We start from the raw sequence: 17,271 nt of genomic DNA, 5'->3' as shown, positions 1-17,271 counted from the left end.
CACACACACACACACACACACACACACACACACAAAGACACGCACACTGAGGTCCTGGCAAAAGTGGACGTGATTACTGTAGGTGAAGAATTCATCCAGTGTTACAATTACGCAGCCTATTTTTGGGGAATTTTGAAGAGCACTAAGAAAGTGAGTTCTTCTTCTTCTTCTTTTTTGTTACATTTTCAATAGTATTATTTTTGTTTGATAGTTACATTTGCTATACAAAGTTATATATTATAAGTGTATACAAAGGTGCTGTGGCATCTGTTGTAATGGTTAATTATATTCTAGATTCTTCTTCTTCCCAAACGGGAATCTTATTGCAATCCTATGAATGGTACATAGAAAATGGATGAAAACTAGCAAATTTTTGATGCTACTTAACAGTAAACTGATCAAATTTGTGGTGTCTAGAGGCAACTCTATAGTGCCACCGCCAGTTCAAATATTAATTTTTCTTTTGGTTATAACTATTGAACCCTAGAGAAAAAATCCATTACCGTTATCACCAAATGTACTGTATTTAATTTTTTTTCACTGCTCCTTTTTTTAATTTGCTAAAATTTAAAACATAATTGGCTGAGATGATCACTGGACCGAGCCACACAGTAATCACTTGACATGATTTAGACTTATTTATATAAAAGTTATGATAATGGGAGGTTAACAAATTTGACCCAAAATTGTATTTGATGCAAAATGTTGATCACTTCATCAATAACATTTGTACGAAATAAATAAATAAATAAATAAATAAATAAATAAATAATAATAATAATAATAATAATAATAATAATAATAATAATAATAATAATAATAATAATAATAAAGAGTATGATATGGCCCCTTTAAATCTGTTAAGACATAGATATATACTTTAATTGTAGGTGCAGTAAGTGTTTGTTTATTGGTTGTTTTAGGTGTTGCTATGATGATGTCAATCAGTATGGCTTCTCTTCCTCTGATCTTTCTGCTCATTTTTTACGGTGAGCCATTGCTGTTACAGAAACACTTTGCTCTATATTTACTTTTCAATGTAGTTATTTAAATTTCATTATTTGTGAAGCATCCATCATTGCAAATATCTAATTTCTGCTCTTTTTAACACTTCTTTTCTTCACTTCAAATATTCTTATTTTCGTCAGTAGAAATACTTCAGCACTTGTAGAAGTGGCTGAGTTTATGTTATCTTTTACAGGTCTTTATAGTCCTGCAAAACTCCCGATTCACTGGCTAATAATTGAACGGCAAACCAACACTGTCCCCTACTGGAGCATTTTTGTTTCTTTCAACATTTTGTTTTGTGGAAGCCTACAGCCTTATGTAGAAATGTATTTAAAGCCAATACTCCAAAACAAAGATCAAGACCAAGACCATTCAAGAGCAAAATTAAACACTAATCACCATAATAGTAACTTCAATAAAATATAAAAACACAAACCCCTGTAAATTCTCAATAAGAACTGACAAAAATAAAGTCAGTCTGGTAGTAAAGGGAGAAGTTGGTAATGCTGTTTGTGGAGTTGTTTAATCATCCCCTGCTGTTTTATTTCAGTTGATTTAATCTAAGGCTGTGGCTGAAGTCAGTTGTAGTTCTTGTGTCTCTTTTTTTTAGTAATTCTCCTTATTAAAAGCAATGGGTTTTTATATTCACGTTTAGTTTGAGAATATTTCAGGCTGAAGCAAGTGGGTGGGATTATACTGGGTTTTGTCACCATGATCATTTATGCTACATCTGGTTGCATTTTACAAAAGCTGACTTCAAAATTTAAAAAGTCAAGAGACCAACTAAAGCAAACACTGACCACTTTAATGGTGACAAAAAAATATAGATTTTCTCGTCTTTGTTGATTCTGCTTGTTAACATAAAGTTTTGTCAATAATGGTCAATAATCACTTAAGCAATCACTTAATTATCTCATTAACTTTAACTCCGCTTTAGTGTTAATTTAACGCTCCTATTTTAACACTTTCACATTCTTGAGTGTGGTCTCACATGTACTCCCACCAGAGTTAATTTAACTCTCTGTTTTTTGCTGTGGGTAGACACAATCAAAGTGATAATAATGACATCTCCTTTGATACAGAATACTGTAGACGAGAAGTCTGCATACATTTTTTTTTTATTTTTTAGCCATATTGACATGCATATTTATTTGAACGAAATAATTTTTTAATGGTAGTTTTTTTGTATAAAATATCAGTGATGCAGAGCACATTAGTAAGGCCGCTGTATGCAGAGCGGTTTAAAAAAAAAAAAAAAAAAAAAAAAAAATATATATATATATATATATATGAGCGTGTCTCTTTCATGCTCTTTCTGAAAATTTTAGTTTTTTTCCTGGCACAAATGCATCAAAAAGGAGTTTCACTGGACCCTCCTGACAGTGGTGTAGAAATCGGTTTAAATGAGGCTAATCTGATAAATGACATTCACTTGATAACACCTTGCTGTGACCTCTGCAGAGCGGCTAAAAAAAAAAATAATAAAAAAAAAGAATATATATATATATATATATATATATATATATATATATATATATGAGCGTGTCTCTTTCATGCTCTTTCTGAAAATTTTAGAACTAAATAATTTCAGCTTTTCTGAAACCGAAAACTCAGAAGTTAATCTCAGGGTAAGTCAACTCAGAGTTCAAGCTTAAACTCAAGAGTTGGTTGAACTCCTTATTGAAACGGGCCCCTGGTGTTACTCACAAAACATTTGCCTTATTATTATGTCTGTGTTACAGAGGTTTCTAGTGCTGATTGGGGTGTGAGTTATAGTAATTCACAGATCTGTGCACTAAAGAACTCATCAGTGACAATCTACTGCACTTATACATACCCTACTGGACATCAGATCAAGAAAGTGTTCTGGGCCAAAAACTCTGTAAAAGTTGGTGAAGAGTATACAAATCTGTCTGAGGACCCTGAATACAGTCAGAGGCTTCAGTATCTGGGAGATAAACAGCAAAACTGCACCATCAGACTGAGTCATGTGACACAGAAGGATTCACAAAATTACTATTTCAGATTCATAACCGAATTGGATAAATGGATTGGTAAACCAGGAGTGTCTCTTACTGTCACAGGTGACTTTGATGAAGTTTCACTTTTCTTCTGTGCATTTTGTTGAATAATATTCAGTGCATGAAAGTAGCATTAGATAAAATGTTTGTGTTTTGTTCAGATCTTCAGGTGGAGTCTCCTGAGACAGTGAAAGAGGGAGATTCAGTCAGTCTGACATGTAAAAGCAGCTGCACTCTGACTGACAGAGCAACATTCATCTGGTACAGAAACTCACAGCCATTAACTGAGAGAAGAGACAGAAACAATCAACTCCTGCTGCAGTCAGTCAGAAGAGAGGATGCAGGCAGATACAGCTGTGGTGTACAGGAACACAATCTCACATCACCAGCAGTGGAGCTAAATGTTACATGTACTGTATGTCTGAATATTGATCACAGTAAAAAATGCCAGATGATATTGACAGCATAAACTCCTCATTATGAAATAAAGTAATCAAAACTGATATTCAAATGATGCAGTAACAACAATAATAACAAAAAGTGTCTAGTTTTACAACAAGAGAAAATTGCCTGGCTTTTTTACACTAACTCTGCCTACCAATGTCTGACTGAGTCAGATAAAATGAAAAATAAAATTAATAAATTCTGATTACAGGAGCAATAGTGTGGACGTCTTCACGTCTCAGCTCAGACATGCATTTATAAATAATAATAATATTAATAATAACGTTTTTGTAAGTTTTGTATTTTTATTTTATTTTTTTTATTTAGTTGAACCCAGTAGCGTCTCAGTGTCCATCATCAGTCCATCTGGTGAAATAGTGGAGGGAGATTCAGTGACTCTGAGCTGCAGCAGTCACTCAAACCCTCCTCCAGAAATGAGCTGGTTTAAAGAAGGAATGTTTGTAGGATCTGGAAGAATCTACAGCATCTCAAAGATCAGCTCTGATAACAGTGGAGAATACAAGTGCAAGTCCAATAATGAACATGGAGAGAAATACTCTGAAGCTGTGACTTTAAATGTCATGTGTGAGTTAATGATGATTTAACTGGTTGTAACAACACATCATATAAACATTTTTTTTTTATCTCAAATGATTTCTGACTGTTATTTATATCTATGATTTTCCTGTTTTAGACCCTCCTAGGGTCTTCTCAGTGTCCATCAGTCCATCTGGTGAAATAGTGGAGGGAGATTCAGTGACTCTGAACTGCAGCAGTGATTCAAACCCTCCCGCAGAAATCAGCTGGATTAAAGGAGGAAGAATATTAGGATCTGGAAGAATCTACAGCATCTCAAAGATCAGCTCTGATCACAGTGGAGAATACAAGTGCAAGTCCAGAAACAAACATGGAGAGAAATACTCTGATGCTGTGATGCTGAATGTGACGTGTAAGTGAACACTGCTACACTGTAAACATTTGTGCAGTTAAATAACAGTCATTTACTGGCAGCAGGGTTGCCCATGGAGGCTAAACGCACGTAAACGCAGTTTACGCACCTCCCAAAATTCGGAAATAGCGTTTACCCACCTCCAAAGTGCGTTTATTCACCTCTGAATTGAGTTTATCCACCTCTAAAAACAGTTCCTATGACATTTTAAATTAAGCTTATGTCATTTTAGTTTTATATTGTTCATTATTAGTTTCATAGGTTGTTTGTTGTTAAAGATGAAGTCTTTCATATTGCGCTGAAACTTGTCAGTGTTTACCAATTGCTTGCGGTGTTTCCAGTAGTGGGAAGTTCAGATCATTTTACTGACTCGGATCTTTGAGTCTCGATCAGCAAAATTAACTAATCTTTTCTCTTCCCGTCTCTATGGGACTGACAGGAAGAATAAAAGACTCGGACCTCACCTGTTGATTTAGAACCCATATGTTGTGTAATGCGCATGTGCAGTCAACACAAAATGAACAAATCACTCTCTGAGACAACTCAATAGTCCTGAGTCATATTAAAGATTCGTTCAAAATGAACGACATGCAACAGACTGCATCAATATTCAAAAATGGATATTCGGCAATTAATAATAATAATAATAATAATAATAATAATAACATTCGTTATTTTGAATAGAAATCCTCACTCATACAGCAGCCATTCATCTCATCTCCAGTTTAATTGTGTTCGTATACATACAATATCCACGATCCGCCAGGGCTATAGTCCAATGATGCGCACATTTGAAGAGATAATAATTTTATGACATGTTTGTAAAATATTTTGTCATACAGAATAACATTTCTATTCATTTTACACTGATTTATGCTATCTGAAGAGCTAAAACAGCTAACAGAGCTAGTGATTACTCTCCTCTTATTGATTCGCATCGGCTATGACATCAGTGCAATATCATTAGTTTGTAAAGCTGTCAATCATCTCATGTGAACCACGTAATTAATTACAGTTTATTACTGTTAAATTATGTCTTCATCTTAAATCTTTCCCCCCTAGAAATGTTTAATGTTCTAGGAACATTTTCAGCGGATAGTTTTATTTTAGTTCCCAGAATGTTCTACTAAAAGTTAGGATAACATTCTCTAAATACATTCTTAAAATGTTTATTGATAACATTGTTACAACATTATTCTCTAACATTCTAATAAAGCTTCCCATCACACTAGATGTGGACTGACATTGCTCAGAAGTGAAATGATGGCTGAAAGTGAAAACCCAACTTCTGTTTGGTGTCAAACTCCAGCGTAAATGCTCCAAAAACAGTATTACCAACTTCACTTATTATAAACAAGATTTATTTCTGTCATAAATGTAAAAAAAGTTCTTATCGAGATTAACAGAGGTGTTAATGGTTTATTGAAAATAATAGTTTAGTTTGATGTCACCATTATGGTGATCAGTACTTAGGCAGTATGACTCTTTCAGTTATGGTTCATTTAACTGCTGTAGCTATATTTGTTACAGCGAAAACAGTGAGAGACAAATGACATAAGGTGATGTTGGTCACCTACTGATTTTAGAACTTTCCTCAAGTAGAAATCTGGTCAGCTTGTTTTATCTGGAGTTGAATCTATGCTATTAATTTATTATTAGTGACTATAGCAGATGCAATGAATAAGATCATACAAATTCATAGCGTATTTTGTCTGTTCTTTTTAAATTACATTGTTAATGAACCAGAGAAAGCTTAGACACAAATAGACCTCAAGAATTACTGTATGGATCTCAACAATGGTGACATGCTTCATGCTGCAGTGCATTCTGGGTGACATGGATGAGTTTCGTGTGATGTACCCAGAATACATTGAAGCCTGAAGCATGTCACCATTGTTGAGATTCATACACTGAATCCTGATGTTTGTGTGACAAAAAAAGTGTATATTTTTTTCAGATCATTGACATAATCTGCTTTAAATTCAGCTTTGTCTCAGGATGTTTAGCCATTAAGTTGCTTTAATAAATATGCAACTAACACTGTACATTAGATTTGGTGAAAAGGGGTAAACAGACCACATACGTGATGATGTGTTACTCATCAGCAAGCAACCAGCACCATCAAAACACATTTTCTTGCTGTTTTTGCCACAATAAAGATTACAGCAGTTAAAGAACAACACTGATAAGTCAACTGTCAAATTGCACAACTAAAGCCAACACTTACCACCATTATGGTGACATCAAACCAAACTATTACTTTAAACAAGGCAAAGCATCTGCTTAAATCTTAATTAGAATGTTAGGGGATAATGTTCTAATAATGTAATTAATAAACATTTTTGGAATGTTTTTAGAGAACGTTATCCTATCTTTTGAGAGAATGTTCTGGGAACAAAAATAAAAATACCCGCTAAAAACATTGTTAGACGATCATGGTAATGTTCTGAGAACATTTTTAGAACACAAAAAATCTAGCTGGGTTTACCCTTTAAACTCCACAACAAAATCCTCAGTTTTAAATGAACACTTATAATGTGTGCACACTACAGAGTGTTTGAGTAACACTGAATCAGTGAAGTTAATGAGATAATTCTGTGATTAATTGATGATTGAGCATTAGTGATGAACACCTGCTATTAACAAACAGAAACACTAAAGGAAAGAGAAACACAAGAACTACAACTGACTTCAGCCACAGCCTTAGATGAAATCAACTGAAGATTTAAACTCAACAAACAGCATTACCAGCTTCACACATTACTAACCAGACTGACTTTATTACTGTCAGATCAGAGATCAAAAGATCTTATTGAGAATTACAGAGATTTAGATCAGGATGTTTTATGGTTTCGTTTGACGTTACCATTGTGGAGATCAGTGTTTGCTTTAGTTGGTCAACGCATTACTCAGAATGCATTGTTTTAAAGAAAAAAAAAGTATGTTGCTGTCAATGTTTGGCCGTTCCAAACTTTGACAGTAACATACTGTTTTTCTTTAAAACAGTGCATTCTGTGTAATATTCATCATTTCGCTATATATTGTAAATTAACAACGTTCAAAGTCGACACTCAGCGGCTCTGTTTCAAATAACACGCTACACCCTCATTCACTGTTCTCTTCATGAGTTTACTAATATAGTCCACCTGACAGAGACAATGAAACTAATGAGTGAATTCAGACACTGATGAACAGCTGCTGTTAACAAGCTGAATCACTGAAGAAAAGAGAAACAAGACAAACACAAAAACTACAACTGACTTCAGCCACAGCCTTAGATGAAATCAACTGAAGTTTTGAACAACTCAACAAACAGCTTTACCAGCTTCACTCATTACTAACCAGACTGACTTGACTTCTGTCAGATCAGAAATCAAAATATCTTATTGAGAGTTAGTTTTAGTAGCATTGTTTTGTGATGTTCAGAACTTTCTGAACGAATCTGTTATTTTATTTTGTGGATTGTCATCTTGGTGACTCATAGGCTAATACTTGACTCATTTCAACAAATTATTTTTTTTTAATAAGTGATATTTTCTTAACAGTTTTTTGTGTGTCAGTATTCTTTCTTTTGCTCTAGAATTAATATTCAGAGAAGGACCATGGGATTAGGTTAGAAGTCAGAGTATGGTTGGACTTATCAATCTATAACCAGTAATAACATATAATGTTGTTTAATGCTGATTTTTTTTTTTTTTTTTTTTTTTTTGCTATAGCAAGATCTAAAGACATATTGTTACAACAGTCCAAAAAAAACTTCTGTAACTCACAATAAGATCTTCTGTAGACATCCGGCAGAAATAAAGTCAGTCTGGTTAGTAATGTGAATCTGGTGAAGCTGTTTTAGGAGTTGTTTAAACAAATTTTGAGAGATTTGATGTATTTATTTTTATTTCAGTTGATTTCATCTAAGGCTGTAGCTGAATTCAGTTGTAGATCTGGTGTTTCTCTTTCCTTCAGTGCTCTCTGAGCCCTTTGTCACTTTAATCAGACTGAATAAGCTGAATAAGCTTACAAACCTCAGTGGTTGCACTCTGCCATCTGCCATTCACCTTGCGCTACTTTATTGAACTTTATTTTTATTTTTTATTTTTACATGCCCTTATTTGCATAGTTGTATTTTAGATTTTAGATTTTATCTGTATCTATCTGTATTTTTAGGCTCTACTGCTATTGTTATCTGTATGTACCATGGGTCTGAGAGTAACGCAATTTCAATTCTCTGTATGTATGTACTGTACATGTTAAAGAATTGACAATAATAGCAGACTTGACTTCAGTAGTTACAGTATGTTTTATCACTGTTAATAAAACATTTAATTCTTTCTATTTTAGATGCTCCAAGAAATGCAGTGGTGTCCATCAGTCCATCTGGTGTAATAGTGGAGGGAGATTCAGTGACTCTGAGCTGCAGCAGTGACTCAAACCCACCTGCAGAAATCAGCTGGTTTAAAGGAGAAATGTTTGTAGGATCTGAAAGAAATTACAACATGTCAAAGATCAGTTCTGATCACAGTGGAGAATACAAGTGCAAGTCGAGAAATAAACATGGAGAGAAAAACTCTGACGTTGTGATTTTAAATATCATGTGTGAGTTAATGATGGTTTGACTCAAATTATTATTCATCCATGTTTCATTATTAACAAGTTCAACCAGTCTCGCCCACTGAAAGCTCAGCGGATTATGTGTAAATTCAAAGCGACATTACACTGTGAAATATTTAAAAATATCCCTGGCAGAGTGGTGCACAAGTTTCAGTAAAATAATGTTTCAGCCCAGTCACATTTTATTTGTTGTGACACTTGTGGACTAGTGTTGTCACGATACCAAAATTATTGTTTTGATACGATACCTAGTCAATAATTGCGATTTCGATACTTTTCCGATACTTTTCCTGAAAAGGGAAAATACACTCAAATATCATTGCTGTGCTTTATTTTAAAACCGGGACAACATTCTAATCATATAACACACTAATAAATGAATATATGAACATCAGATATATTAAACATTTGAACAGAATATGAAATGTCAAAATATAAAAAATAAATTAGAGCAATGACATTCAAGGTAAAGAAAGAATAAATTTAGCAGCATTATCTCAGTTATCATAAGAAACATACGAGTAATAAATGTATCTTGATTCTGAACTTTGAATAAAAATATGAACAGCGATTATATTAAACAATGTTTCTGAAGTCAGAAGATTAAATGTCAAAAGATATATAATATCAATTTAAGCAATGGCATTCAAAAAAAAAAAAAAAATAATTAGCAGCAATATCTCAGATATTGTAACTTATTCTGTCAGTTGTGCAACCTTTTCTTTCAGAGGAGAAAACTCAGCCAGTGAGCCTTAATGAGCCTCATCTTTATTGAGGGTCATCTTTTTCTACCAGTCGTGGCCCGGCGGCCAGAGTATCACTCATGCTCGCACATGCAGCCTAGTGATGCGCGGTTCATTTTTTTTTCCAACCCACGGGTCCCGCTTTTATGAAATTATTTGGCCCGCCCCAGCCCGCAAATAAAGTAACATTTCTTTACCCACCCAGACCCGCGCATCGGGGACATCATGGAAGATACGTTGCTACTAGAGTCATATTTCTTGTTCACTGCAGTTCCTCCCTCCACAGCAGCGCGCAAGCTCGGCGCTATTAGCAGCGCATGCGCTGCTCGTGAACAGCTCAGTGAACTGTTCCATCCTGTCAAAGAGTTACTCAAGATGTGATGGAGCATGTGATTTGTTGAATGTAGTGAACGAATCCGCCCTTCACTGAACAAGATCGAGAGATCTTCTCATTCGTGAATGAGTTGAATGAACTGATACATCTCGTTCGTGAATGAAATGAATGAGTATACAGGGTCAGTGAGCCAAGCATGTAAATCTCGATCAGCAATCAGCAGATACATAGCGCAGTTATAGGTGCTGTGCAGATAAGCTCATATTTAGCATATAGAACACAACTCCACGTTTAATCCCTGATTAATGTGAATATTATATTTGAACTGACCAAACAAATCACTGTAGTGCTTTTTTGCTGCTTGCATGAGGAGAAAAAACACAGACGTCCATAGGGAGGCACTGGAACCGTGCATTGCACACACCAACATGAAATACGTCTCTTACAAATCTGGAACACAGTCATTCTTTGAAGTATCAATACTAATAAATTTAGGAATCGTGACATTGTTAATTTCCAAGAATCGCGATACTTTTGAAGTATCGAAGCACCGTGCAACACTATTGTGGACAGCACTGAACACGCACTTTGCCCATTACAATTTGAAGTATATTAATATTCTAAACTTTAACTTTTACAGGCTGTACAACAATGGGCTTGTAACTTGTCCTGCTTTTTCTGCAGAAAGCTGAACTTTATCAATGTGTATACATTTTATCAATCATTTGTGTGTGGGTGAGAGACTGTGAGCCACATGATTGTTGTCAAAGGCCAGGTGTGGCTCATGAGGCATAGATTCCCAACTGCTGGTTTAACTGCACAGCAAAATCCCCAGTTAATTTAACACTCTGAGTGAGGACACATTTAAACACTGAAGCAGTGTTGAAAGTAAAACAAAAAAAAAAGAGAAAAAAAAGTGATCCAGCATTTTTGCCATAATATGACATGTTTTTAAAAGTTAGTTCTACATAAAGAGAGAATTCTTTAGTTTAGACACACAGACATCAAGAATCAGCGTGAGCATTCACAACAACGGTGACCATCAAAAAGCATGTTGTAGACAATAAAAACTCATCCATGGCTCCCATCATGCATTGCGGCATGAATAAATTATGAGCTGTCTTTTTAACTTTTTATTCTAACTATATTTTATTTCCTCTGTTTTTATGTGAATTTTTAGTATCTAGTTTTGTGATGTTCCGAGTAGATCTGTTTATCTGAATATGCTGTTTGTCACCGTTGTTGAGATTAATATGCAGATTTTTGTTATCTGTCTGTTCCTAAAATTAAAACTCTTTAATAAAAAATAAAAACATCAGAATCACAAGAGATGCCTACAAAATGTATAGAAAATAGAGACTCTTTCATTGTGTAATCAATGGGGTTACAATCAGTAATGATCAATGAGAAGAGACTGTAAATGAGTTCAGTGATTAAGATCAAGCAACAGTTATTTTTAAACATAATTATCATCACCTGATGATTTTTGCTCTTGGCTTGACACACAAATTTGAAAATTAAGAAGTTACAAGCCAAGATCCCAACTAAAGCAAACACTGACCACTATAATGGTGACACACAAATTGTGATTTTCTTGGTTGGTGATTCTGCTTGTTAACATCCGGTGTCTTCAATAATGGTCAATCATAACTCAATTAACTTCTTAATTATCTCATTAACTTCTACTCTGCTTCAGTGTTACTTTTAACACTGCTTCAGTGTTTATATGAGTCCACACTCAGAGTGTTAAATTAACACTGGGGATTTTGCTGTGTGGTTGTGATGACACATCATCATCTTTGCTCAATTTTTTTTTTTTTTTTAAATTGTAAATGACATATATAATTTTTCTGTTTAGATCCTCCCAGGAACGTTTCAGTGTCCATAAATGGATCTGGTGTAATAGTGGAGGGAGATTCAGTGACTCTGATCTGTAGCAGTGATTCAAACCCACCTGCTCTGGACTTCAGCTGGTTTAAAGGAAGAATGATTGTAGGATCTGGAAGAATCTACAACATCTCAAAGATCAGCTCTGATCACAGTGGAGAATACAAGTGCAAGTCCAGAAATAAACATGGAGAGACATACTCTGATGCTCTGACTTTATGTGTTATGTGTGAGTTTTATTACACCTGGTTACTTTTTTGTCAGTACATTTTGTCTTAATCTAGTCTTAACGACCAAATTATGTTTTTTTTTCTTCTGTATTTCAGCAGTCAGATGGGTTTTGTGGTTTAAAGCATTTGGTGTTGGTGTGGCTGTTGGTGGGGTTGCTTTTGGACTTGGAGGAGCATCAGTGTACACTTGGTAAGCCACCAATTTCAAACAAGTATAGGTCTCTGCAGGAAAGTAATGGGAGTTAATAGATCAAGGTGTTTATACACCATGATACCTGATTGGTTGATGTAATAGTGATGTTAGGTTTAAGGGTGGGGTTGGGTAAGGGCGATCATTTAGATTGCATGATTCAGAAACACCCAGCAGTTTGAAAACACCCACATGGTGATAAACGCCCACTTTTGCTCTGCAGAGACCTAAGTCTCATTTCAAAGGTTATTTAGGGGCCAAACCCCAGGGGCTTTAGCCCCTATTGTTTCTGTAGGATTTCTTCTTCTTCTTCTTAGCCAATGGGAGTCTATAGCAGCCCTATGAAGGGAACATAGGGAAATGATGAAATTTGGTACACTTGTAGTCATGGGCAAGAATAGTGATCTGACCAACTTTGGGGTCTCTAGACCAAACTTTATAGCGCCACCAGCAGTTCAAATATTCAACATTTAAATTGTTTTAAGTCTTGAACCTCTAATTGTACAAAAATAAAAATTAGTACACCTGATCACACTTTTCATGGAGATAACATTCAATACCTTTCATTAAGTCTCTACCCATTACAGTAGCAGCCATTTTGAAAAGTAAATTTTTCATTTTTTTTGCTACTCCTCCTTCAAATTTGGCCTAATTGTTCCCAAAATTTTCTCACATAATCTTCGGACCAAGACACATAGAAATGACTGAATATAATTTTTGCACCTACAAGTCTAAAAAAAGTTATGAGGATTTGAAGTTAACAGTGGACAACCTGAAATTGGTTCAGAGGCTGTATCTCCGCCAAACTTTCATAAATCGACACAAAACTTGGTACACTTCATAAACACCATGATCTGAGGGTACATGCCAAAGTTGGGAACAGGACCACATTTGGGTGTTGAGACACCAGAAATTCACATTTTTGCTTATAACTTCTGAACAATCAGTCAGAAAATTATGACCTTGATGTCTATGGATTCTTTGGATCATTCCAAATCTGTGGAAGTCAATATTGTCAGAATCAACTGAATCACCTGTCTGCTATCTTTTGAACCACTGGACAAATCTGCACAAACATTGGTAGGTATCATCTACACCAGTGGTTTTCAAACTTGTCCCTGGGGACCCACAGCTCTTCACATTTTGCGTGTCTCCCAAGCTTACCCACCTTATTCAGATCATCAGCTCATTAGTAAAGAGCTCCATTGACTCAAATGAGTGTGTCAGATAAGGGAGACATGCAAAATGTGCAGAACAGTGGGTTCCGAGGAACAGGATTGAAAACCACTGATCTACACCATATGCCGGAAATACCCCAGAAGTTTAAAGACACCTAGTGTTCAAGAGATATAACGATTCTTGCAAAACACCTTATATTTATAAATTTAACAAATAATATGTAGCTAACACCATACATTATATTGAGTGAAAAAAGTTCACCAAACTACATGTGATGATCTATTAATCATCAACAAACAACATCTAACCACATGCGCTTTTGCTGGTTTTGCTATAATAAAGATTACAGCAGTCAAAGAACAACACTGACAAGTCAAGTGCCAAATTGCAAAACTAAAGCCTAAAACTAAAACACTTACCACCATTATGGTGACATCAAACCAAACCATTACTTTTAAGCAGACATCAACATCCAAACCTCTGCTTAAATCTTAATTAGAATTTTAGGGGATAATGTTCTAATAATGTTATTATTAAACATTTTTAGAATGTTTTAGAGAACGTTATCCTATCTTTTGAGAGAACGTTCTGGGAACAAAAATAAAACTACGCTCTAAAAACATTTTCAGAACAATCATGGTAATGTTCTAAGAACATTTTTAGAATAAAAAAAAATCTAGCTGGGATGCCGAACCTGATGATGTCTCATTTGTAATTTTCCAACATGGTGTCTGTTCACTATATCGTATTGAATGAAAAACTTATTTTTCGCTACTCCTCCTACAAATCATAATAAATTATTTTCAAAATTTGATCAGATAATTTTCAGACCGAGCCACACATAAATGACTGAAAAGATTTTTGATATTCACTTCCATTCTCGACATATACCTCTCGGTAGAGGTGGATAGTCGAAGTTTCAGAAAGTAAAAGTCCTGCCATATGTTTATTCCACCCATGAACTCAGCTGATTTCACCAGAGGAGAAATCAAGTAATTCCTTCCAAGTCACAAACAATTATCAAGTTAAATCCCAAGTCCTCAAAGTATTAACGTTAATAAAATAATTAAGTGACTAATTAAATGAAGATTGTGCATTAGTGATAAAGACCTGCTGTTAACAATCAACATCAATGAAGAAAAGAGAAACATAAGAACTACAACTGACTTTAAGTCAGTTAATTGGAAAAAAAAAAAAAAAAAACTCTGTCGCCATAATTGTGGTCAGTATTTGCTTCAGTTGGCCTCTTGAGCATTTTAACAGTTTTGATAATTTTGCTTCTAAACCAATGCATTACTGTTTCATAGCAAACATTGTGCATTGCTGAAGCAAATCTTGAACTAGGAATCATTTTATGCATTTGATGATTGTATGATCTTATTTTGAATTTCTTTATTCTTTAAAAAAAAAGAGTGCTATCTCATTATTTCATATGATCCTCAACAGTGATGTGTATTATGTGAGTTTTTCATTTATTGCAACATTAAGCATTTTGTTGATTTTCACCATTGTAGAGATTCATATGCTGGTTATTGATATCTTTGTGTGTCTAAAAAGTGTGAATGTGTGTATATTAGAGCAGTACATTTTTCGCGTGCAGTAATTTGACTGGGACAATTATACAAAATCTAAACTCATGAAAAAAACAAAAAAACATTATTTTGAATATTTTCACACCAGCTCATTGCACCTGTATGTTTATTGCATGACTGGTGAAATCAGCTGCTGAGTTGATCGGTGGAACAAACATATGGCAGGACATTTACTTTCTGACCCCTGGACTTTACACCTTAGGTTCTCGGAAGATGACCGTGCCTGCATTAGTTGATTCATGCTAGTTAGCTGAGCATGCTAATTGGCTAACCGATTTATATTCATTCTAATGAACTTTCAGGTTAACCTTGAGCTACGTTAGCATTTTTATCTTAGCGTGCTAATCTGGCTAAAATGCTAATTCAGGTTTTTGAGAGATTATTCTCACACCTTAACATTGCTTCTGTGGCCTGGCAAATGTGCATCAACTAATGTCTCCATTTGCTAAGGTACTGGTTCTGAACTGCTGAGATCATGGGTTCGAATCCAGGGTGGTTAATGTTGCTTCTCTACTTCTGAACCAATCTATTGCCCTGACGTATGTTCTATTTCTGCCATTTTTGCCAGAGAAATCATTTCAGTGACAGGTCATAATATGAATCACCCCTACAATCTTGCTGGTGCCCAAACTACAACCAAAGAAGATGCTGGAGCAACATCCTTGCCTGTGGCACCGTGCAAATAAAGCACACTTGTGCGCAATCATAAACCACTCTTTCAGCCGTGAGGAGCACAAACATATTCGATCCATTCTTCAGCAATTGCACAATTAATGGCGAATTAATGATCTATAAAAATACACATCCAAGTCTTAAAGCATGTTTTCTACTGTGTCTTTGTTTCTTTATCTGTATTGCTTGGCAACTACTTTGTCGCAATCACAGCTGTTTTTGAGAAACTACCTTGTTTGGTGAAAGACTTATATTTGTATTAATATATGTTTTCTTTTATGAAACTTTGCTACATCTATGGAATAACCATTTAATAAAGCAATAAGCCAAACAAACCCAGGCTTTTTGGGGCTTTATTGCTTTAATATATTTTTATGTCAATGTGCCGATTTTTGCATTTTTCTTCTTACAGCCTTACTAAAAGGATGAACAGAAGATCTGCAATGAAGGACTCTGGGGTGAGATGATGACAGTTATACAAAGTTTTTTCCATTTCCCAATCTACAGAGTGGTAAAGTAACACTGAAGCAGTTGAAATTAATTAGATAATTATGTGATTAATTGTTGATTGAAGTCTGGATCCTTCAGTGATTCTGCTTGTTAAGAGCAGGTTTTCATTACCAGTGATTATTGAAGGGGTGCTCTGGTCTTGACTTTGGGGGCTTTCACACTGGAAGTTTAATGCAGAACGGGGCACGGTTTGCATGAAAAATCGCTAATGTGAACTAGGGCTGCCGAAAAATAATTTGAATTTCGAATATTCATCGAATTTAAAATAAAAATAAAAATTTTAGGTGTGCGTTAAGGAGGCTGCTTTAAGGCCCGCCCCTGGTATACTTCACATTCTGTGTTCTGTTCTATCTTGCCCCCAGCAGCGTCGCACAGCTTTCTAAAGGTGGAAGAGCTCAACACACAGTACTACTTTGCTGTTTACTTTGTGCATGTGGTTATCCGCAAGCCCTCTTGATGATGAAAATGACCACAAATGATCACAAAATAATATTTACAAAGAATCACTGCAAGAATGCTTCTACACACACACACACACAATTATTTACAATATAACTATGATTCCACTATTTCATTTTCTTTAGAAATATAATCTATACGCCATCTTTTGACGATTTTTGTGTATGTGTGTGTTACCTTTGTAGTTAGCCTCTGTTGTTCTCCTGGTCTCAGTGTCCTCTGTCGCTTTTTGGGCTGGTGCTGCTGGTCAGATGATGCACTGCTCCCACAGAGAAAGGGGATTGAGTCCCTGATCCAAAAAAAAAGTTGATAATAATAAATAAATAAATAAAAATAACAACAAATCTTTTTAACAACAGCAGCTTTATCCCAGCAGGCACAGTACATCAATGTGACTGAAAAAAAAAAAAAAAAAATCCACAGATGACTTTCTAATATATTACATCAT

General features: G+C 35.0%; 1 protein-coding gene across 1 annotated transcript; it reads left to right on the top strand.

Annotated features, from left to right (window-relative positions):
• Positions 1-32: 32 nt before the first annotated feature.
• LOC113080173 (B-cell receptor CD22-like) lies at positions 33-15,979 on the top strand. Its single transcript, XM_026252411.1, has 10 exons — positions 33-150; positions 924-989; positions 2,751-3,092; positions 3,191-3,439; positions 3,801-4,058; positions 4,168-4,422; positions 8,758-9,012; positions 11,963-12,220; positions 12,318-12,411; positions 15,751-15,979. Coding segments are annotated over exons 2-10 (1,770 nt in total). The 5' UTR covers positions 33-150; positions 924-931; the 3' UTR covers positions 15,752-15,979.
• Positions 15,980-17,271: the final 1,292 nt, after the last annotated feature.

Source organism: Carassius auratus, unplaced genomic scaffold (genome assembly GCF_003368295.1).
Source record: "Carassius auratus strain Wakin unplaced genomic scaffold, ASM336829v1 scaf_tig00030410, whole genome shotgun sequence".
NCBI lineage: Eukaryota > Metazoa > Chordata > Actinopteri > Cypriniformes > Cyprinidae > Carassius > Carassius auratus.
This window is presented reverse-complemented; position numbering and strand designations above follow the sequence as displayed.

What these genes read in the sequence shown, in the direction of transcription:
- LOC113080173 (XM_026252411.1), top strand. Translation starts at nt 932, where the DNA reads ATGATGATGTCAATCAGTATGGCTTCTCTTCCTCTGATCTTTCTGCTC. An exon ending in CTTTCTGCTCATTTTTTACG is followed by an intron (nt 990 to 2,750) that starts GTGAGCCATTGC and finishes TCTGTGTTACAG; the next exon opens with AGGTTTCTAGTGCTGATTGG. An exon ending in AGTGTCTCTTACTGTCACAG is followed by an intron (nt 3,093 to 3,190) that starts GTGACTTTGATG and finishes TGTTTTGTTCAG; the next exon opens with ATCTTCAGGTGGAGTCTCCT.